The sequence below is a fragment of the Crassostrea angulata genome, chromosome 1, assembly GCF_025612915.1.
Source record: "Crassostrea angulata isolate pt1a10 chromosome 1, ASM2561291v2, whole genome shotgun sequence".
Lineage (NCBI taxonomy): Eukaryota > Metazoa > Mollusca > Bivalvia > Ostreida > Ostreidae > Magallana > Magallana angulata.
In genome coordinates, this window is record NC_069111.1 from 35444345 (window position 1) to 35469517 (window position 25173).

Consider the following 25173-nt stretch of genomic DNA (forward strand, 5'->3'; position numbering starts at 1 on the left):
AACGACCGGAATTGAATAACGAAATTTTGAAATCGATTCTGCACAGCACATCAAAATATCATTTGGAAATTAAGACAACACAGTGGAAGAATGAATCTCTTTGTTTATTCAACAGTGCTTGAAAGTCATCAATTGTCATTTATAGAAACTAAATACTTAAACAAAACAAAGCAGAAAAAAATAAAAAAAATAAATTAATGAACCCCCTCCCCCCCCCCCCAAAAAAAAAAAAAACAAAAATATAAAATACAATAAAATAGAAGTAAAGAAAAAACCTCTTGGTGACTTAAAATGAAGACGGCAAACACATTATTACATGTATCTATTTCTTTAAATCAGCATGTAAATGTCTATGATTGATTGAAATTTGGTTGCTGTATTATCTATAGTTTCAGATATGTCACATGGACAAAATTAGAAAGTTAGAGCTTTTACTAAAACATCTCAACGGAACAAGACTTTATCTGCATGTATTTAGCACCTGCTTAGTGTCTTCTTTAATTAATTTTGCATAAATAAAATTACACGTAAACAGCATTTGCGAAAAAAAAAGTTGACATTTTAGGTTGGTATTCGATGACAACTAGAAGTAACGCCGGAAATAATATGAAAACAATTGTGTACACAATTTGAAAGTTAATTCATTCACAAAACATTGTCAACAAACTTGACAAAGTTAATCAAATACAGCAAGGATTTTGCAATCCTCAAAACTAAAAGACTTTTGAAGTTATTCGTAATAGACTTTACGAGTTTCTTGGCCCCTCAATAAAAGGGACCAGCCCTCTTTTTTGATTTTGTTGGATAGAACTTTTGATTCTCTACTACTTTTGTTCTATATGTCTTAACAAAATATCAACCGATAAAAACATACTGATCAAAACGTATAAAAATTTTGATTCAAAATCAGTACCATCCAAGGAATAGTGCCACTGGTGCAAAACAACTACATAGTGCACAACTTCAAACCATGGTCTACCTATCCTGAAAATTTCAAAGTAATATCTCTAATAGTTTCTGAGATCAGCTCTGCACAAAATTGGTCGAAAATAATTACAAAATCTACCGTAAATCCGGACCGGAAGTGACGACGACAAAATTTAAAAACATATAAAATTCAGATAATTTTCAATAATCTGTGAAAAAATTGTCGAGATCGGTTGAGTAGTTTTCGAGAAATTGCGTGCACAGAATGTGGAAAAAAAATAGAAAACAGTATGAAAACAACTAGATACGATCTCGTTACGAGTAACGAGTAGGTCTTCCTTGCGATTTCTGTTTTAAATCATACCATGAATAATCGATACAATTTCAGAATTATCCTCCCCCCCACACACACTTTCAGATAATGTATACAAATCCCTAATTACGTAACAAATGGGTGTGGCAATGAGTTTTCCAGATAGATATTGCTACAATCAACAACTTTGCTTCTATAATGCATTACGAAATCTTAATCGTTTTTATGTAATTTGTAATAGAGTTTACGAGTCTCTCTCTCCCCCCCCCCCCCCCAAAAGGGGCCATTTGAGATACTAATGATTGAATATTTTAGGGGCCAGCCCTTAGGATCCTTAATGGGCACAAACATTCGTGTTTTGATAAGTTGAAACGATTTAAATCATAAATTCAAACATTTTCTCTTCTATGATGTCTAACAAAATATGTCTACTTCTCTAGATATATTGCGTCAAAGTTTAAGTACTTTGGCCCCTAAAAATCCCTAATTACGTAATAAACGGGCGTGGCAATGATTTTTTCGAATAGATATAGGTACGAACAACAACTTTGCTTCTATAATGCATTACAAAATCTTTATCGTTTTTAAGTTATTTATGATAGAGTTTAAGAGTGCCTTGGCCCCTAATTTAAGGGGCCATCCCCTTTTTCTTGATTTTGTTGGAAAGAACTTTTGATTCTCTACCACTTTTGTTATATATGTTTTAACAAAATATCAACTGATAAAAAGATATAAATCAAAACGTGTGAAAAGTTTGAATGAAAATTCGTACCCAATGTTTGTGCCCAGACGAGCTCCAAGAAATGGCGCAACAGGCATTAAACAACTTCATGCTGCACAATTTCAAACTATAGTCTACCTATCCTGATAATTTCATATTCATATCTCTTATAGTTTCCGAGTTTAGAGCTGCACAAAATGAGTCGTCAAAAATTACAAAATGGCCGACAATTCGGTACCGGAAGTGACTACGAACAAATTAAGAAAAACATAAGAAGTTAAGATCACGCCCAAACATCTGTGAAAAAATGGTTGAGATCGGTCTAATAGAATTCGAAAAATCTCGTGCACAAAATTTGGAAAAAAAATAATAAGAAGAAACCGTACGAAAACAATAAGGTCTTCCGTTGGAAACGGAAGACCTTAAAAATACAAAACTCGTAATAAAATGTATAGTAATAAAATAAAAAAAATCTTGATGCAAAAAATTTGAAATATACATGTATATAGGAAACAATAATCTCTACGACAATTTGTCCATTGTCTGTGCCAAGACTCTTTAAACTCTCCGAAAAATAAAGGATTACAACATGTATATGCTCCTTCTACATGTAATGAAACTAAAATAAAAATACCTACAGTTTAAATCGGAGATAATGGGTCATCTTAAAAATCAACAGAGAGCATGAAATAAAAATGCTGAACTTCTTTCTTACGTTTTGGGGTAAAACTATTTTAGATTTATTTCTAAAAGTCGATGCAGAAATGAATGACGTGCAGTACATTTGCGTTTATGTGAAATACTGTTGTAGCTGAAGCATTGATATACTAGTAAGTGTACTTTCATGTTATAAATTTTGAATTTATAATTGGGTGTCATTTCAAAATTTACAACATGACATTATCTGACATCTTGTAAATTTTGTATTAAGCTACATTTCTCACCCATATGACAGTTCTCAAGCCCAGTTTTGTATCATTTTTGACCCCATCTTCAAGTTGACTCATGGTGGTAATGAGTCCAACTGATTTAAGAAAGCTTTCTTTATATCAAGGATTTAATTGACATTCCAATAAATCATAAAATGATTATTATTCCACTTGATTCTCGTAAATAGTTTTAGTCATAAAGTAAACATAATACACTAATCACATAGCCTCATTATTGGTTCAGATATCAGACTATCGGAATTTTGAGAAAGAGAGCACACATTCAAAAGGATGCTTTTTTCTGTGAGTAAAACTTTTGGCATCACTTTTAGTTTTTCCGGTTAATTTTGTATCAGTGCTCGGTCACTTTTTTTTTTTCAAACAAAGTTATCAAACTAAATCCGCACTTAAGAACGGTCGTAATGAAGGACAGAAAAATAATTAAATGCTTAACCGAAAAAGATATTAGGGAATATAGCTTACAATGAAAATTTGACGCTGATAAGAATAAAGTTCTCAGGATTTAAGAGGTTCTTTTTTCTGCTTTTGGGCAATTATTTATTTTCGAATTCACCTCTAGTCTGTATTCTCCATCATATTATATTCTAAATTAATATATCGGTTCTAATGATATGAAAGAAGTGTTCAATCAATTATTGGTAAAATTCAATCATAATGTGATTTAAATAGGGCAGTATATTTTATAAATATACCGAAAAATGGCAGGGAAGAAAAAAAAATATCTAAATCAAAAATATTCTAAAAGTTTGTATGCATTTCACTCAGAAGCAAATGGGCACAACAAGCCTTTTAGTTTTGATTGTACCTCTTTTTGTCTCATAAAATTCATCTTATTAGCTAAGTTAACTTAAATTAAAAAAATTCTGAATCATCAACTAATATATTTTAAGTTTGTTATAATCATACATACTAGTCATGATTTTTAGCATGGTTTCTACTTATAAAAATTGTCTATCATGCAAAAAAGTTGCCTTAATTTGCATTTTTTTTATTTGTGGATTTATTTATTCTTTCTGACATTGATTCAAAAGATTTGTCTGCATCTTAATTTAAACCAGAAAAAGTCTGTAGATCAAAAATGAAAATGTCAATTATGAAGCTTCCTTCTGACGGAAATCTATGCTTCTTATCGTTGGTTGTTTCCTTTCACAATAACAAGTAACGATCCCAAGTATTTTAAAGTCAAAATCTTTTTTCTTTATCTTAAATTCCTACATGGGATCATTTTTTATTTATCATTTTATTTCAAATACATTCAGTCGTCCTCTATACAATTTTTAATAATAAATTTAAATCAAAATACCAATTTCTATACAAAAAGTAAATTACAGCGAGAGAGAAATTACAGAGCGCACACGTTTTTTGTGTTAATATGTAAACCAAGTGTGCAATAGAAACTACTATGTTTAAAATAAATTCAGTTTAAAAAAAACCAAACCAGAAACCGTGCATCTTGGTTCATTACGAGCTACCAAATAGAAAGAAAGTTTGAAACAGTATTACCTTTACCTGCATATTCGTCCTATGTATTCAACAAAAACTTAGAACGAGCCTGGTTTATATAAGAAAGAAATGAGAAGTCTCGCTGTATCTTGCTTAGAAATATACAACTGACATCCAAATTTTGGTTGAGCATTAGAAGTACTCTATTATAAGTGTAATTATCAAAAATAGATAAATGAAATCTAAAAATGTTTAGCTCTAATCGTAACCATGTCCATTTAGATATGAATTGTGGTGAAACCTTACACTTTTATAAAGGAAAGTAAATACCTAGAGATTTTTTTGGCAAAATATAGATTGTACAGAAAATAACTGAATGACTAAAAGAAAAAGATGGATAGCTATCATGAGAGTTAAACATTGTTTGTATAAGTTAAATGTGTGTAACTTATTGTAAAACGTTTAAAGTAAACACTCATAAGTTACCACTCTGAAACTTTACTTATATTGGTTAAACGTTGTTAAAATATTTGCGTTTACTGTGCTGAAGGTTTAATTTTACAAAAGTAAAAATTTCATAATTTGATTTACTACAAGTAGTTCAACATTGATGCTTGAAGTATTAACTATTCTTAGACTATTCTAAAAGATTCAAAAGACATCATATCGACCCGAAAGCGACCGATATGCTGGTAGTGGGCAAACGTATTCGGAGACAGGTATTTATTCGACGTTCTATATTTTCTCAAAAAATTATAGTCTATTTGTTATTGATATAGTTTATTCATTCGTGAGGAAAGTTCTGAAGATATAACTTAAAATTATTTACATATGACTTTTCCTTTTAATTAATTTTACAAACAAATAAATTGTCAAGCCTCTATCTCCTTGCTGTTTAAGTTTCTTGCCCACGAGCAACAATCTTCATAAAACGTGAATCATTTAGAAATATACATCTGAAAATTCCCATTTTTCCTTACATTAAATAACCTTGAAACTCAATTAACATTTATAAATAATGTGCAGCATTTGACACAATATATTATTTTACACAGCTCATCGTACTGACAAACTTTGGGTCTATCTGGTTTCAAACTTCGTGAAAATAACCATAAATGCGGCACATATCGCTTTGATACATCAGAATAGTTATACGTTATATTAACCCTAAAATGAACAAAACTAGTATATTTAAAGTGTTGGAGAAGTCAAAGATTATTTTAACTTTAAAAGTCAATATAATATTGCAAAATTCTACAATTGTATGACCCGTGATATGGGAAATATCCCGTTAAAAGTCTGTGCACCAGCTCAAAAGCCTATCAAAGCAACTTTTAGTTCTACTTATTTATTTATTTAATAGACAATTATATAAGTGTTAACTCTATGTATTTTTCGCATAGAGTTGGTTCATTTTTTAGGGAACCAATGACGAAAGAAAGTGAAAAGGTCTACATTTTTTTCAGATAAAAAATTTGATAAGAAGACCCACTCTATTTCAAAAACGTAATTTTCTTTATTCAGGTTTAGAGATTATAAAACGTCTAGGTCTAAATACCTTGAAAAACGTACTGCAATTTAAAGGTCTTTTTATGTACTTTCGCGGTGTAGCGCTTAGAGTGGAAATATAGAAGCAAATGTATATGGAGCGAGTGTTCAAATCATACTAGCACTGTTATTTTTATTGATTTTTACTGATATTTCCATTACTTTATCATTTTATTTTACAGGTATATTTACTTTGTTTGAATTTGATTGCGGGTAATTGTATAATTGTTCAAAGAATACGTTATATTCTGTGTTGAATTCTATTTTGTGTTCATTTTATATTTCCAAATAATAAGTTCTCATGAGATGATTCCGTAATGAGGAAGATATTACGTATTTATATAGTACAAAAAACTCTATATATTTGAGTTTACTTAGTGGACCTGTATCAGTCACCAAAAAACTCACAATACTTATTCTAATCATTTCATATATACGACTTTGACCTCTCAGTATACTTTTGAGGTGAATGAGACGGCAATGTATGTTTATGTTTGACTCATTTCTGGTCAGGCATTGTGGTAGACTTCTTGATGAAATATTGCACTGTATAATTTTATATATACACCCTTTCTGAAACAATATCAAAATATTGAAAATATCCTATGCAGTATATCTTAAAAATGACTTTACCTAGAGGTATGGACCTTTTAAGACAGATCAAGACTCATATATTTATGTAAAACATTTTGATTCTATTTAACAGGGTACATATACCATTAGAAATAACAGGGATAAACTGAAACAACATAAAATTTTGTCAAGAATCAAGAAATTAAGCGCAACAAAATCGTCAAAGGAGGAATCTTTAAACCAAACCCATGAACACACAAACTCGTTGCCTCATGATTGGTCATTTCAAACAAAATTCCTTGTATTACACCAGCATGTGTCCGGTGTAAATGTAAACTTAACATTGCTTGTAGGGTTTCGGTTATTGTACTTGGGGGGGGGGGGTCGTAATAAGAAAACAAAATAGATTCTACAATCTACAATATATGAATAAAACTTTATATATATATATCTATGTATGAATAATGCAAACTTTTAACATGCCTATCCTACTTAAGTTTCTGTTTATTTAGTAGGCAATGCTCTTCAAATAAACAAATTTAAACTTCATAATTAAAAAAAAAAAATTGAACGAAGATTGGCCCAGCTATGTGACGTCAAACAAAGGATTACATTTCAAAATGTTAGAGCCACGGATAATATTTTTAATATTTGCGCTGCATACAATGACTATGGAATCAGACCAATCTTTTACTAAAATTCAACTAAGGTGCACTAAAATGAATACTTCATAATAATGTACAATTTATCTATAGCTTTAATATACGCTCGTTGGTATAATTAATAAATAAAAATAAAACACATGTAAATCATGAATTTATAAAAAGATTAAAAAAAATGAAATAAGTAAAAAAAAATTATTCTGAAAGGTTTTTATGCATAAGTCACTTTATATTTTCAATTCCTCATAAGGGGTTTCAGAAGATTCCTGACATGTCATACCCAGTGCTGAATAGACGTTTTCTGGGTTAGTCTGATCGGCATCGTCATTATGTTGTGTCAAGCTCTGTACCTCTAACTGGAAACCTTGTGTGCCATGTGTATTGCTTTGGTGTAAATTCGAACGACGTTTTTTATACACGACAAAGACTGCTATGGTTAGCCATGTCAAGCCCAAAAGAATCGACAGGACTGATATAAGGATAATTGCATTGGCTCCATACATCCATTCCTCTTTAAAAAAACACACATGAAGGCATCTTATTTTCATCATGTGAGTCAACAATTGATTCCTCACACACACACACCCACACCCATACCCACACCCACACCCACATATATATATATATATATATATATATGTATATATATATATATATATATATATATATATATATATATATATATATATAATTAAATTTATATATTTATATATTATTATTATTATAAAAAAGGAACTTACGTTTGGCTTCAACTCTACCAGGTGTATCACCTCGAAAAAAAGTATAGAAATATTCACTTGTGCTTTATTTTTACAATTTTCTATACTGTATTGTTTGAAGTACCTAATGTGCTATGAGAATGTCTACTCAAAATATATTTACAAGGAGACAATAAAATGGCATATAGTTCAAAATATCGCAAATGGGGGAGACAAAAAAGACATTTACGACTATTTCCAGTGACTCACCCCCCCTCACCCCCACACACACCAAAAGGCTGTCATTTTCGGTCTTATTTAGTGATATATTCTTGATTTAAAAGCTGTATAGCGCCTATAACGCCAATATGATTAACAGCCAACATCTTAACAGTCCAAACGTATTTGCTGTAGTGGTATCACTTTGAGGACATACATCGTAAATCGCCGTGCTTTCAAATTATATGCATTGTTTCAAAGCAATGACATAGATGACATTTAATATACAAGTCAATGCATTGCATACATTATGTACAAAGAAAAATTTGAAATTGTACAAAAGACAATAATATTCTTTTAAATCCCAGTACAATATCTAATACAATATAAGGATTGTTAAACGTCGGCCACGAGTTAAAGTGTGCATTTGTGCATTCTCACCTCTGGATTGGACACATTTTATAGAGACATCTTCTCCATGGCCACAGTTGTGAGAACCCCAGGGACTGTGACTACAATCCTCAATTCTGGACTCAGAGCCAGTACATTTAACATCGTCTAACAAGATAGGACCTGAGCCCTGTCCATACGAAGCATCACTATAAGCCTTTGATGCACCCCTGAATGTTTAAATATACACGAAATGCAACTTAGTTGAAACTCAGAACTAGAAACTATTTGTGATTTTATGCTTAGGAAGAAACAAGGGAGTTGATTTGTAATTTATCAATATTATTTTAGCAAACATAAAAATAACTTCACTAATTGAATCAAAAGTAATTAAACTTACCAAGGTAAGCCTAATGATCGACACACCACAACAGATAGTGTATCATTTAAACCATCATCACACACTGTTCCCCATTTTCCAAATTTGTAAACTTCTAAGCGACCTTCATATTCAGTCGTTCCTCCAACAAGTCGGATAAAAGTATCTTTAGACAGGTAATAAAAATTTTTTTAAGATAATCATCTTTATATTATATTTTCAGTCTTATAATTTAACATCTTGGAGAACACCTTTTTTTTAAATCGGAAATGCTTATAAACAGGCATTAAATGATAAAAAAAATTTACTGTTGGGCAAGCAGTTGATGGATATATCATCTCCATGGTTACAGTTGTTAGATCCCCAGGGACTGTGACTACACTCTTCAATTTTAGACTCAGATCCAATGCAGTTAACATTGTCTAACCAGATTGTACCTGATCCTCGACCAAATACAGCACCGCCATAGGCCTCTGATGTTGCCCTGAATAATTAAAAACACATTCTTGTCGACAACCTCATCATAAATGATTGTTTTGTTTGTGAAGAATGCTGACCTGATTCTGTAATTAATAATAGCACATCGAAACAACGAAATATTATGGAAAAAACTGGTTTTAGATATCAAACAACATTAATAGATCACGAGTACCACTCTGGTAGCAAACAACATTACCAAGGCAAGCCCAATGATCGACACACCACAACTGCCAGTTTATCGTTCAAATTATTATCACACACTGTTCCCCATCTTCCCAACCTGTTCACTTCTAATCGACCTTCATATTCAGTCGTCCCTCCAACAAGTCTGACAGCAATGTCTAAAATACAAGAAAAAAGTTAACATTGTATTTTTAGACTATCAAGAAAACTACCATTTTATACGAATGAAACCTACACTTTTTTATTGTTCTTTTCTTAACGTTAATTTTATAAATGTCTGATACTTTATACATTGTCATTATCAATAACATTAGATACTTAGTCATGCTAGTATATAAATGTTTAATCAGTAAAATTTATCAGTGCCATAGATAAAGAAATGTAAAAGAAACAAATCCAAATTGACAATATTCTAAGTTGCCGCCTTGACATGCCATTGATCATAACATTTTTCAAGTTAACGTCAATAAAGAACAAATGTCTTCAACACTTAGTGATACCTTCAAAAATGAACCCAAAGTATTTTTATGTGTTATTGTGTATTGTATTAGATATTGTAGGGATTTAAAGGTAGGACTACAAACTCATCTTCAATGCTCAAATTGATTAAAAGGATATCAAGTAAAACTGAGGCTTTGAGAATCATTAATGAACCAAAAGTCTGACACTGACACAACACCTATTAGGGGTTGAGGAGGTTGGATGGTCAATAAATTAACCACAAGATCTATCTAAAGTCTTAAAATATTAACCATTCAATCATTATCTATAAAAAAAAAAATCAATAGGATATACCTTTTAAATTTCTCTATGTCTCTAATCTTTATATGAAGCTCATCTTTTAGAGGAAATAAAAATAGTCTAAAAATGGCGGATACTATCCAGCCATTTTAAATTCTAGAGTACATGCCTTGTTTACAGTTCTTAATGTACGATAGTTTCATGTTGTTTTTTCTTTAGGCACTTTTGATATCTTTAAAATCACAACTTCAGAATTGTTACTTTTTTCTTTGTCATCATTAACATTGACAGGATTATATTGATAATGTTACTAAATCTGATTGATTAATATTTGATCATTATTTGTATAAGAGATGACGAGGTCTAATAGAAACCTTTTGCTCGGTGAGGGATAATATGTCGCCTTTTCCACCTAATAATGCCTGCATAGAGAACAACTACTCGGCTCATTTGTATTTCAATTCTAGAATATATGATCAACTTTGTTTAATGGGAACATTATACGCCAACATAATATGTCTTTGTAAACCTGCCATGTTTTCGGTTATTTGTTTAAAACGTAGAAAACCTCCTAACCTGTTGACGGGAAACAGCTGATGGAGACAACCTCTCCATGGTTACAGTTATGAGACCCCCAGGGACTGTGACTACACTTGTCTATGCCTGTCTCAGATCCCAGACATTTGACGTCGTCCAACCAGATAGGACCAGTACCCTGTCCAGATGCAGCACTACCATAGGCTTTTGATGCATTCCTGAATGATAAGAGTAATCACCTGAACTTAACATTGTCAACTGATACTATGAGAGTTTGACAATTTTATCATATTGTTAAAAATAAAAAATTATACACGTTGTTGTGAAAAATCATATTAACCATGGATCATTTTTGAGGTATTTCTTTATAGTACTTTATAAAGTTTTGTTTCCATGAAGTGGTTTGTATGACCAGTTTCATAATAAAAAGTCTTACCAAGGTAAGCCTAATGATCGACACACCACAACAGATAGTGTATCATTTAAACCATCATCACACACTGTTCCCCATTTTCCCGATCTGTAAACCTCTAATCGGCCTTCATATTTAGTCGTTCCTCCAACAAGTCGGACAAAAGTATCTTAAGACATATAAATATGAAGAACAATTTTTTTAAAATAATAATCTTTACATGCCATTCTCAGTCTTATAATTTAACATCTTAGAGAACACCTTTTTTCAATCGGAAATGCTTATAAACAGGCATTAAATGATAAAAAAAATTTACTGTTGGGCAAGCAGTTGATGGATATATCATCTCCATGGTTACAGTTGTTAGATCCCCACGGACTGTGACTACACTCTTCAATTTTAGACTCAGATCCAATGCAGTTAACATTGTCTAACCAGATTGTACCTGATCCTCGACCAAATACAGCACCGCCATAGGCCTCTGATGTTGCCCTGAATAATTAAAAACACATTCTTGTTTACTACCTCATCATAAATGATTATTTTGTTCGTGAAGAATGCTGACCTGTTTTTGAAATTGATAATATCACATGCAAACAACGAAATATAATGAAAAAAAATGGAAAAATAGTTTTAAATATCGAACAATAATCAACAACATTATTAGATCACGAGTACCACTCTGGTAGCAAACAACATTACCAAGGCAAGCCCAATGATCGACACACCACAACAGACAGGTTATGGTTCAAATTATTATCACACACTGTTCCCCATCTTCCAAGTTTGTAAATTTCTAATCGACCTTCATATTCAGTCGTTCCTCCAACAAGTCGGACAGCAGTATCTTGAGACAGGTAGTAAAAAAGAACAGTTTTTAAGATGATCATTCTTATATCACAACATTTTCAATGTCTAATAATGAAACATCTAAAAGTAAACCTTTTTACCTGAAAATGCTTGTACACAGGTTCAATGATGCATTAAATGATTTTAAAAAATTACCATTTGGCAAGCAGTTGATGGATACATCCTCACCATGGTTGCAGTCGTACGACCCCCAGGGACTGTGACTACACTCTCCAATATTTGACTCAGATCCTATACAGTAAACATCGTCCAACCAGATTGTACCTGATCCTTGACCATGTACAGCACCGCCATAGGCCTCAGATGTTGCCCTGGAAATTTAAAATCCAACAAAATCAGAAAAGATTGTTCCGATGGTAAAGAAAATATTGATCTGTTTGTCTTATTGTTAAAAATAAAAAATTATACACGTTGTTGTGAAAAATCATATTTACCATGGATCATTTTTGAGGTATTTCTTTAAAGTACTTTATAAATTTTTGTTTCCATGAAGTGGTTTGTATGACCAGTTTCATAATAAAAAGTCTTACCAAGGTAAGCCTAATGATCGACACACCACAACAGATAGTGTATCATTTAAACCATCATCACACACTGTTCCCCATTTTCCAAATTTGTAAACTTCTAAGCGACCTTCATATTCAGTCGTTCCTCCAACAAGTCGGACAAAGGTATCTTGAGACAGGTTATAAAAAAGAACAATTTTTTAAGATAATCATCTTTATATTATATTTTCAGTTTTATAATTAAACATCTTAGAGAACACCTTTTTAAAATCGAAAATGCTTATACACAGGCATTAAATGATAAAAACAAATTTACTATTGGGCAAGCAGTTGATGGATATATCATCTCCATGGTTACAGTTATTAGATCCCCAGGGACTGTAACTACACTCTGCAATGTTTGACTCAGATCCGATGCAGTTAACATTGTATAACCAGATTGCTCCTGATCCTTGACCATGTACAGCATTGCCATAGGCCTCAGATGTTGCCCTGGAAATTTAAAATCCAACAAAATCAGAAAAGATGGTTCCGATGGTAAAAAAAATGATCTGGATTTCTTATCAATAAAAAAACTTATGAACTGAAATAATGATAAATAAAACTGAACTGTTTTAAGATATCAAACAAGTGTTTTTATAGATCACACCGCATTAATAATACTTGTTTCTAACTTGTTCTAAATTAAAAGTTATAAACTGAATTTTACGACAGCAGCAATGAAGATTACCAAGGCAAGCCTAAAGATCGACACACCACAACTGCCAGTTTATCGTTCAAATTATTATCACACACTGTTCCCCATCTTCCCAACCTGTTCACTTCTAATCGACCTTCATTTTCACTCGTCCCTCCAACAAGTCGGACAGCAATGTCTAAAATACAAGAAAAAAGTTAACATTGTATTTTTTAGATTATCAAGAAAACTACCATTTTATAAGAATGAAACCTACACTTTTTTATTGTTCTTTTCTAAACGTTAATTTTATAAATGTCTGATACTTTATACATTGTCATTATCAATAATATTAGATACTTAGTCATGCTAGTATATAAATGTTTAATCAGTAAAATTTATCAGTGCCATAGATAAAGAAATGTAAAAGAAACAAATCCAAATTGACAATATTCTAAGTTGCCGCCTTGATATGCCATTGATCATAACATTTTTAAGTTAACGTCAATAAAGAACAAATGTCTTCAACACTTAGTGATACCTTCAAAAATGAACCCAAAGTATTTTCATGTGTTATTGTGTATTGTATTAGATATTGTAGGGATTTAAAGATAGGACTACAAACTCATCTTCAATGCTCAAATTGATTAAAAGGATATCAAGTAAAACTGAGGATTTGAGAATCATTAATGAAACAAAAGTCTGACACTGACACAGCACCAAATAGGGTTTGTATTTCAATTCTAGAATATATGATCAACTTTGTTTAATGGGAACATTATACGCCTACATAATATGTCTTTATAAACCTGCTATGTGTTCGGTTAATTGTTTAAAACGTAGAAAACCTCCTAACCTGTTGACGGGAAACAGCTGATGGAGACATCCTCTCCATGGTTACAGTTATGAGACCCCCAGGGACTGTGACTACACTTGTCTATGCCTGTCTCAGATCCCAGACATTTGACGTCGTCCAACCAGATAGGACCAATACCCTGTCCAGATGCAGCACTACCATAGGCTTTTGATGCATTCCTGAATGATAAGAGTAATCACCTGAACTTAACATTGTCAACTGATACTATGAGAGTTTGACAATTTTATCATATTGTTAAAAATAAAAAATTATACACGTTGTTGTGAAAAATCATATTTACCATGGATCATTTTTGAGGTATTTCTTTAAAGTACTTTATAAATTTTTGTTTCCATGAAGTGGTTTGTATGACCAGTTTCATAATAAAAAGTCTTACCAAGGTAAGCCTAATGATCGACACACCACAACAGATAGTGTATCATTTAAACCATCATCACACACTGTTCCCCATTTTCCAAATTTGTAAACTTCTAAGCGACCTTCATATTCAGTCGTTCCTCCAACAAGTCGGACAAAGGTATCTTGAGACAGGTTATAAAAAAGAACAATTTTTTAAGATAATCATCTTTATATTATATTTTCAGTTTTATAATTAAACATCTTAGAGAACACCTTTTTAAAATCGAAAATGCTTATACACAGGCATTAAATGATAAAAACAAATTTACTATTGGGCAAGCAGTTGATGGATATATCATCTCCATGGTTACAGTTATTAGATCCCCAGGGACTGTAACTACACTCTGCAATGTTTGACTCAGATCCGATGCAGTTAACATTGTATAACCAGATTGCTCCTGATCCTTGACCATGTACAGCATTGCCATAGGCCTCAGATGTTGCCCTGGAAATTTAAAATCCAACAAAATCAGAAAAGATGGTTCCGATGGTAAAAAAAATGATCTGGATTTCTTATCAATAAAAAAACTTATGAACTGAAATAATGATAAATAAAACTGAACTGTTTTAAGATATCAAACAAGTGTTTTTATAGATCACACCGCATTAATAATACTTGTTTCTAACTTGTTCTAAATTAAAAGTTATAAACTGAATTTTACGACAGCAGCAATGAAGATTACCAAGGCAAGCCTAAAGATCGACACACCACAACTGCCAGTTTATCGTTCAAATTATTATCACACACTGTTCCCCATCTTCCCAACCTGTTCACTTCTAATCGACCTTCATTTTCACTCGTCCCTCCAACAAGTCGGACAGCAATGTCTAAAATACAAGAAAAAAGTTAACATTGTATTTTTTAGATTATCAAGAAAACTACCATTTTATAAGAATGGAACCTACACTTTTTTATTGTTCTTTTCTAAACGTTAATTTTATAAATGTCTGATACTTTATACATTGTCATTATCAATAATATTAGATACTTAGTCATGCTAGTATATAAATGTTTAATCAGTAAAATTTATCAGTGCCATAGATAAAGAAATGTAAAAGAAACAAATCCAAATTGACAATATTCTAAGTTGCCGCCTTGATATGCCATTGATCATAACATTTTTCAAGTTAACGTCAATAAAGAACAAATGTCTTCAACACTTAGTGATACCTTCAAAAATGAACCCAAAGTATTTTTATGTGTAATTGTGTATTGTATTAGATATTGTAGGGATTTAAAGATAGGACTACAAACTCATCTTCAATGCTCAAATTGATTAAAAGGATATCAAGTAAAACTGAGGATTTGAGAATCATTAATGAAACAAAAGTCTGACACTGACACAGCACCAAATAGGGGTTGAGGAGGTTGGATGGTCAACAAATTAACCACAAGATCTTCCTTAAATCTTAAAATATTACCATTTAATCATTATCTATGAAAGAAAAAATCAATAGGATATACCTTTTAAATTTCTCTATTTCTCTAATCTTTATATGAAGCTCATCTTTTAGAGGAAATAAAAATAGTCTAAAAAAGGGCGAATACTGTCCAGCCTTTTTAAATTCTAGAGTACATGCCTTGTTTACAGTTCTTAATGTACGATAGTTTCATGTTGTTTCTTCCTTAGACACTTTTGACATCTTTAAAATCACAACTTCAGAATTGTTACTTTTTTCTTTGTCATCATTAACATTGACAGGATTATATTGATAATGTTACTAAATCTGATTGATTAATATTTGATCATTATTTGTATAAGAAATGACGAGGTCTAATAGAAACCTTTTGCTCAGTGAGGGATAATATGTCGCCTTTTCCACCTAATAATGCCTGCATAGAGAACAACTACTTGGCTCATTTGTATTTCAATTCTAGAATATATGATCAACTTTGTTTAATGGGAACATTATACGCCTACATAATATGTCTTTATAAACCTGCTATGTGTTCGGTTAATTGTTTAAAACGTAGAAAACCTCCTAACCTGTTGACGGGAAACAGCTGATGGAGACATCCTCTCCATGGTTACAGTTATGAGACCCCCAGGGATTGTGACTACATTCCTCAATGCCTGTCTCAGATCCCAGACATTTGACGTCGTCCAACCAGATAGGACCAGTACCCTGTCCAGATGCAGCACTACCATAGGCTTTTGATGCATTCCTGAATGATAAGAGTAATCACCTGAACTTAACATTGTCAACTGATACTATGAGAGTTTGACAATTTTATCATATTGTTAAAAATAAAAAATTATACACGTTGTTGTGAAAAATCATATTTACCATGGATCATTTTTGAGGTATTTCTTTAAAGTACTTTATAAATTTTTGTTTCCATGAAGTGGTTTGTATGACCAGTTTCATAATAAAAAGTCTTACCAAGGTAAGCCTAATGATCGACACACCACAACAGATAGTGTATCATTTAAACCATCATCACACACTGTTCCCCATTTTCCCGATCTGTAAACCTCTAATCGGCCTTCATATTCAGTCGTTCCTCCAACAAGTCGGACAAAAGTATCTTTAGACAGATAAATAAAAAGAACAATTTTTTTTAAAATAATAATCTTTACATGCCATTCTCAGTCTTATAATTTAACATCTTAGAGAACACCTTTTTTCAATCGGAAATGCTTATAAACAGGCATTAAATGATAAAAAAAATTTACTGTTGGGCAAGCAGTTGATGGATATATCATCTCCATGGTTACAGTTGTTAGATCCCCAGGGACTGTGACTACACTCTTCAATTTTGGACTCAGATCCAATGCAGTTAACATTGTCTAACCAGATTGTACCTGATCCTCGACCAAATACAGCACCGCCATAGGCCTCTGATGTTGCCCTGAATAATTAAAAACACATTCTTGTTTACTACCTCATCATAAATGATTATTTTGTTCGTGAAGAATGCTGACCTGTTTTTGAAATTGATAATATCACATGCAAACAACGAAATATAATGAAAAAAAAAATGGAAAAATAGTTTTAAATATCGAACAATAATCAACAACATTATTAGATCACGAGTACCACTCTGGTAGCAAACAACATTACCAAGGCAAGCCCAATGTTCGACACACCACAACAGACAGGTTATGGTTCAAATTATTATCACACACTGTTCCCCATCTTCCAAGTTTGTAAATTTCTAATCGACCGTCATATTCAGTCGTTCCTCCAACAAGTCGGACAGCAGTATCTTGAGACAGGTAGTAAAAAAGAACAGTTTTTAAGATGATCATTCTTATATCACAACATTTTCCATGTCTCATAATGAAACATCTAAAAGTAAACCTTTTTTACCTGAAAATGCTTGTACACAGGTTCGATGATGCATTAAATGATTAAAAAAAAATTACCATTTGGCAAGCAGTTGATGGATACATCCTCACCATGGTTGCAGTTGTTAAACCCCCAGGGTCTGTGACTACACTCTCCAATATTTGACTCAGATCCTATACAGTAAACATTGTCTAACCAGATTGTACCTGATCCTTGACCATGTACAGCACCGCCATAGGCCTCAGCTGTTGCCCTGGAAATTTAAAATCCAACAACATCAGAAAAGATTGTTCCGATGGTAAAAAAAATATTGATCTGTTTTTCTTTTTATTAATAAAAAAACGTATGAACTGATATAATGATAAACAAAACTGAACTGTTTTAAGATATCAAACAAGTGTTTTTATAGATCACACCGCATTAATAATACTTGTTTCTAACTTGTTATATATTAAAAGTTATAAACTGATTTCTATTACAGCAACAATGAAGATTACCAAGGCAAGCCTAAAGATCGACACACCACAACTGCCAGTTTATCGTTCAAATTATTATCACACACTGTTCCCCAACTCCCCAACCTGTTCACTTCTAATCGACCTTCATTTTCACTCGTCCCTTCAACAAGTCGGACAGCAATGTCTAAGAGCAAGAAAAAAGTTAACATTGTATTTTTAGATTATCAAGAAAACTACCATTTTATAAGAATGAAACCTACACTATTTTATTGTTATTCTCTAAACGTTAAGTTTATAAATGTCTGATACTTTTTATATTGTCATTATGAATGATATTAAAGACACTTAGTCATGCTAGTACATAAATGTTTAATCAGTAAAATTTATCAGTGTCATAGATAAAGAAATGTAAAAGAAACAAATCCAAATTGACATATTGTAAGTTGCCGCCTCGATATGCATTTTTTCTTTTTGCAGTTTGGACTATGCCTTTATGGCAATGACATATGTTTTTTTTAAAAAGAAGAAGCCACATTACTTGAAATTTGAACTTTGACAATACGCCGGTTTGAAGATTCGAAATCTAGAGTAAAGCTAGATGATGTTTTTTAGATAAAAATATTTCATATAAACGAGTTATCTATCAAAAATATGAGATGACACAATGTATAATATTGTAAACAAGTTTTGATAACTTAAAACTAGAGTTTAAAAAAAAGGTCAAATTTTGTATTACTTCTAAACTGAGAAAGGACAAAACATCTACTACAAAAAGTAGTATAAATGTAATTTCAAGTTAAAGGGGAAGGAAAGTCAAAAACAATTATTATCTATATTGATAAATTAGTTTAAATCATCATATGTGATCATGCTGTTTTGAACATAAACTACATAATTAAATTTTATTGCACGCTTGAAGATAGAAAAATCGTATTTACTTGAGGCTGACATGATGTGGAACTCTTTTAACAGCCAAAAAATTAGATATGTTAACGTCACCCAATCTATTTTGGTTTGGTTAACATTCACAATGTAAACAGTGCTCTGAATAAAATGCGGATTTATGCCTTTCTGTTTCTCAAGTACTTGACTGAATTGATAATGTTAGGGTTCACAAGCCATATTTAATTGATTAATACATGTACATTTGTACATATATACATAAATATATGTATTGTTATTTGATAAATGACAGCTGTTAACCTGCTGCCATTCAAAGATATTTTTTTTAATTTCACGTCAAGCGTTTGCTTACAGAATAAATATGTTATAATTGTAATCGGGGTGTTTAAAATGCATTCTCTAAAGTCGGATCTACCATGTCAAAATCGGGATGGCAGACATTTTCTCCTTATTTCGACGAGATCTCTTAAACGGTGACAACTTGAACAACTAAACTTTGTGGGATGATAGACCTATGTATGTACATGTGATTTTAAAAAAATATCTTTATTATTTAGCATGGAAGTAACATTTTAGCAAAAGAAATACAATAAGTCATCTACTCATGGTTAAATAAATGAAAAAATTCTACTTCCGATAAGACATCTCAAACATCTCTGGTAGCTTTCTTTTATAAAAAATTTGTACCCGCGAGATCTCAAAAACTGTAAGAGATCAAGATACAAAACTAATATGGATGATATACATTTGGTAAAACATGTGTTTAACGGGTTTTTATTTGGATGTCCATCACTTCCGGTTCTCACTCGAAGTGTTCAAGCAAAAGAAGGTTTTTAAAAGTTTATATTTTATAAAACATTTTACTCAGTGTGATGAACAGTAACGTACCGTAAGTAAATGTACAAAAAATCTACTTTAAATTTCTTTAATCACTTCTGTTTGTCAATTTCCGGTCCGAGACAAAACCTTTTCTCTACAAGATTTCATAACTAACAACAACTTGATAATCTAAACTTTGAGGAATGACAGAAGAATGTATGAGGATAAGTTTACGATGTTCTGTTTGATCCGGCATAACTCCCGGTCGTCACAGAAAGTACTCAAAAATTGACTTTGTATTATTTTTGTTTAGTTTTATTTAGAAATAATAACTGGATCTGTTCTTTACCTACATGTAATATATAACATCCATTTTCTTTTTAAAAGAGAAAAGAATTTTTTTAACAGATTAAGACATGAGAAACGGAAGAAGTTTTGATGCTATAGCAAGAGTCTTGTTTTTATATACTTGTAGGTGATACATACTTTAGAATTATATCGATAAAAAATGGTAAAGGTGTTAACTAGCTGCGGGTCTGTAGCTCCCGGTCTGAAAAAATTTGGATGGACGACCTGGGAGCTACAGTGCCTCCCATGGTAAAAAACTGCAATTTACGGCGCACAAAAAATGCGCTAGTTTTTAACTGATTAATCTTATTTTTTTTACTATGGGAGGCACTGTAGCTTTCAGGTCGTCCATTATAATTTTTTCAGACCGGGAGCTATATACCTGCAGCTAGGTCTTAACACACTATTACGGCATGATTGATCTTTCAGTTCTTCCTAAGATTCATGAGTGATCTTTCAGTTTTTCCAAAGATTCTCTTAAGCAGGCGTTTAGCCTGGATAATATTACACAAACAGATGGACGGACTGTTAGATTTATTACAAAAGATTCTCAAACAATTTTCATTTACAAATTCAGAACACAGTTATGCATATTAGTGTATATCTTGTCAAACCAGGTAATTAATGGAATATTTACGTAAAAAAAAGATCTAGGTATTCCATGATACGTATGTTCAATTTTCTCTGTCTATAAAAATAATAATAAGCAAAACTAAACTTAACCTGTATAGATGAATACAGGTATATGCATTAATGATTTTTAAAAAATCTGAACCAAAACTTGAGGTGAGAGAGAAACCTTACTATGGGAGAATACAACTACATAATAGCTTCCCACGGGATTGAAAAAAGGCGGAAAAGCAGAACATGTACTACATAGCAACTTTTCCGGGGGGGGGGCTACTACATGGAAACATGTTTTACAACACCATCACAGTGTTTAAACCATGACTCTTAGATTGGGTATATACCAAATCATTCGTTATTGCAAAAATCATTTGATAGAGGGTGCTTTCAAATTGAAAAGATTTTAAGAGTCAGAGAATTATAAAAATTAGCTGTTGCGCCATTTTAAATCGCAATTTTTACCAACTAAACGCCATTGTCGATCATGCCAGCATATTTTAAAAAAAATAGATAATTATTGATATGGTAAAATTTTTGTTATATTAAATTTACTTAACCGTGACAGGGGCTCCTCTCTATCACCCTTACTGATTGACAATTACATGTATATTGTTTTATTTACAAGTTTATTTACATATTTACAAAAATACGTCATCTTTAACACAGATAATCTTCTTGCCCTAACTATCTGACATTAAAATTCAATCTCTTCTGTCTTTCACATGTTCCCTGGGTATGGCCATACCATTAAACTCTCACTCCTCAAACTCACCCATAACTGAATCAACTAATCTCTTTCATCTCTCATAACTCTATCGTGCAAAATAACCAAATGACAACCACAGAGATTAACTTACAAATTACTCATGATGAATTGCTCTCAGTTTTCTAACTAGTTTTTAAAAACGATACTCATGGGAAGCAGAGTTACAACGACTGCGTCGCACTCTTGCAACCATATCAACTTTTTATACCACTCCACATTTGCCTCTGGGGATGGCCCCGTAACAAAACGATAATGAAGTTAATTCAATACAAATGCATTAAAGTTTGACCAAAACTCGTGTTAAAAATATAGTCTTACACGTATACAGCATGTATTATATCATAAACGTGATAAATAAGTTAAGCTTAAGCACATGGAATGATTATGTGTAATACTCACTAGAGGTAAAACATTCTTTTAAATACCCCAACGCAAATACACACGCGTAGACTGTCACTTGCCTGTGCATCTCCTTGATTTGAGGACAAGGAAGCCAAAAAACCAAGCTTATATCTTGTAACGTTCAGGACCTAACGTGATTGGTTTAAAAGGGTTTTTTCCTCAGATATAAGTCCAACATTAGATGTACTCTGATATTATTAAACCTTTTCATTTTTAAGCATACAGATAATACAAATATAACAAAACAAAAATAAAGGTGATAACTTTCTCAAATTACACCTGTGACTGTTTACATCAGATAAACGTTTTAATTTTATAATCACCCCCATTTAATTTTCATTAACAAATCTGTATAAAAATGAAAATATCATGTATTGACAATATTATTTGACTCTCTGGACAGTGTTTATTAATTAATTACATCAATGAACTTTAGTTTAGGTTTAATCTAAGTTTAATAATACATGAATTTTTGTATTTTTAAATTAACATTATAGATTCTTGAGTATTTTAACGAAGAAGACCATATTATTTTTAATTTTATATTTCCGTAAGGCTTTTTAAAAGTAAGCAATGCATATCTTATTTACTAACAAATTCATTTTCTGCAATCACTTTTAAACAAAATGTATTAATATTCTTTATTTTTAGGGGTTGACATTTTAAATTGAAATGCAGAAATGAGTAAAATCATTTGTTAAAACCATAGCAGATTAATATCTATGGGTAAATTGATGTAAAAATGGACTGTAAATTTTTTTATTGTCACTAATTTTTACAAGGGGTAAACATTTTCGAGAGGTTACAAAAAAAGAATAGATTGTTAAAATGCTTATCAGCATATATTATACCAGAATGCAGAGTTACATGTACTATGATTAAGTCCATTTAGTGCCGAGTACAGGACAACCTTAAGAGAAGACTATATCAACTAATATTTACATTTTCCAGTGTCTTTGCCTGTGATAACACTACGTATCGATTTTGTACTATATAACTCATAATACAAATGCCGCCAAATTGAGGCGCCAACGGGGTTTGCTTATTTATAATTAAATATTTAATCATACGATGGCTTAAAATTATATAAAAATAAGTATTAAGGAATCATTCTTTGAATATTATGGGGTAATAATTTCGGTCGGGACGTGATCAAATCTATCATAAAGCCCTTCGGGCTTTATTGGATTTGATCACGCCCCGACCGAAATTATCACCTCATAATACTCAAAGAATAATTCCTTATTCCTTATTTATTCAGTTGAACTAGTTTGCGAAGATCTACTTACATTGTAAGAATATTTGCATTTATATGTAATTTGTTAAATTACATGCAACTTTAATGTTATCAATATCTGTCGTAAACCAGGGTAAAATGACAATAATAATTTTAAAGACGTGTGCAATGGGTGTTTATAAAAAGAAGATAAAAAAACCCAACCCACACACATTTTCAATCATGACTAAAGAATAGCGTATATACAAAAATATCTTGGCTTATTTCAGAATGTCTCAAATATTTAAAACACTTCCATTGACAAATTGTCGTTAAAGATTATGTACAATCATTTTCAATAATGAGCAATATCATTGTTGCTCTTTTTTTTTGGTGGATTTCGATGTTACCCACGAATTCACATGCACCCCTGACGAATTACAAAAAGCATATGATACATAAGCACATGTTTATATGTACATGTCCTCTATCCGTGTAAAAAAAATATCAAAGGGTCCTAATAAACTATAGAAATATTCCCTTTCAAAAGTATTTTTACAAGAACTTTAACTGACTAATTGTATCATAAGCGGTTTCTTAAAGAACTGAAAGGGCATAAACTTAATTTGTATTACATCTCAACAAACCAACAATAAAATGTTGTACACTTAACAACAAGAAAGAGTTTGTAAAAATGACTCTGATGATAATTCATTTATAACTGAAAATGCATCAAGCAAAATAAGTATTTTCTTCGTTGGCTTGTTGAGCCGAGTTGAATATATATTTTTGGAGTTTTTTTTCTTCAAAAAATTAAATGAATCAAATATAACCCAAGAATGTCACACTCGTATTGAATACATGAACCATACTCGTTTTAGTGATTTTAAAAAACAAAGTTAACTTGACTATCCTGTACACAATACGTAACGCAAAAAAATATGTTGTATGTTGTATTTTGTATCCTTGTATTTGCATTTGTTCGTATGTATCTATTTACTTAACACACATTTATTTAGCAACTTGACCCTTGTATCTCAATTTCTTACTGTGCAGAATTTTCCTCTATTTCATTTTATTGTTGACGTGATGCCCTTCTCAGATAGCAGAACGTCATTGGACCTTTGTTGGGCCTACATTGTTCCTTATGCTGGGCCACCGTATGCTTTTAACATTAGGCCAATAGCAATTTCTTTATCGGCCCTTAATCGGACCAACTTAGGGGTTTATTGTTGAACCAATGTAACAGACAATTGTGGACCATTGTATTGGGCAAACGTCACTTTTGTACGGTCGGGCCATCTAAAGGAAAATTTACTGTAAAAACAATTAATGTGTGAGTACTGAATTAAAGTTGTTTTAGTTCAAAATTTTTAATATGTTTGACCATGTGCTCGATAGTGTTATGTTTAGTGTACATACTTGGCTTCTGCATTTCACATTATCTGTTTTACACAGATTTGTACACGACATCGTGTGACCTTAAAATGTTAATTCAGCTCTGTCAAAGTAAACAAATATATATAGTTACTAATTGGGTGCAAATATGCAAGATGTCTGTCTCATTTCTCTCATGCCAACTGTAAAATGGCGCGGGTACGATATTACGAAAAGTAGCCTGGATGTTGTTTACCCATGTTGTTTAGCCAGATTCATAACATTTGGCCAATACAAGGCCGATGTCAATCCCGCAACAAATACTCTCTCTAACTACAAGAGTTTTATGATATTATGCCAACAGTTAGCCCAACATTGGCCCCATAATATATAACCAATTATCAATATTTGGTGTTGGACCACCGTTGGTCCAATAAAGGCAACCCAACGGCGACAATA

At 31.8% G+C, this 25173-nt stretch overlaps 1 protein-coding gene across 3 annotated transcripts; it reads right to left on the reverse strand.

The window, feature by feature from the left end:
- Window positions 1-238: 238 nt before the first annotated feature.
- LOC128187897 (deleted in malignant brain tumors 1 protein-like) lies at window positions 239-22191 on the reverse strand. 3 transcript variants are annotated; one of them, XM_052858567.1, is made up of 25 exons: window positions 22119-22191; window positions 18296-18440; window positions 17876-18051; window positions 17571-17715; window positions 17183-17358; window positions 16890-17034; window positions 16493-16671; window positions 15188-15332; window positions 14774-14949; window positions 14482-14626; window positions 14085-14263; window positions 13283-13427; window positions 12869-13044; window positions 12577-12721; window positions 12182-12357; window positions 11879-12023; window positions 11493-11668; window positions 11201-11345; window positions 10804-10982; window positions 9500-9644; window positions 9132-9307; window positions 8845-8989; window positions 8496-8674; window positions 7878-7907; window positions 239-7648 (listed from the first exon to the last, which is right to left on the reverse strand). In XM_052858567.1, exons 1-25 carry the CDS (start codon window positions 22186-22188, stop codon window positions 7365-7367), a joined length of 3927 nt encoding a protein of 1308 aa, XP_052714527.1. In that variant the 5' UTR covers window positions 22189-22191; the 3' UTR covers window positions 239-7364. The 3 variants fall into 3 exon arrangements, with proteins under 3 accessions (XP_052714527.1, XP_052714536.1, XP_052714545.1); XM_052858576.1 differs by lacking the exon at window positions 7878-7907; XM_052858585.1 differs by lacking the exons at window positions 12577-12721; window positions 12869-13044.
- Between the last annotated feature and the right edge of the window lie 2982 nt (window positions 22192-25173).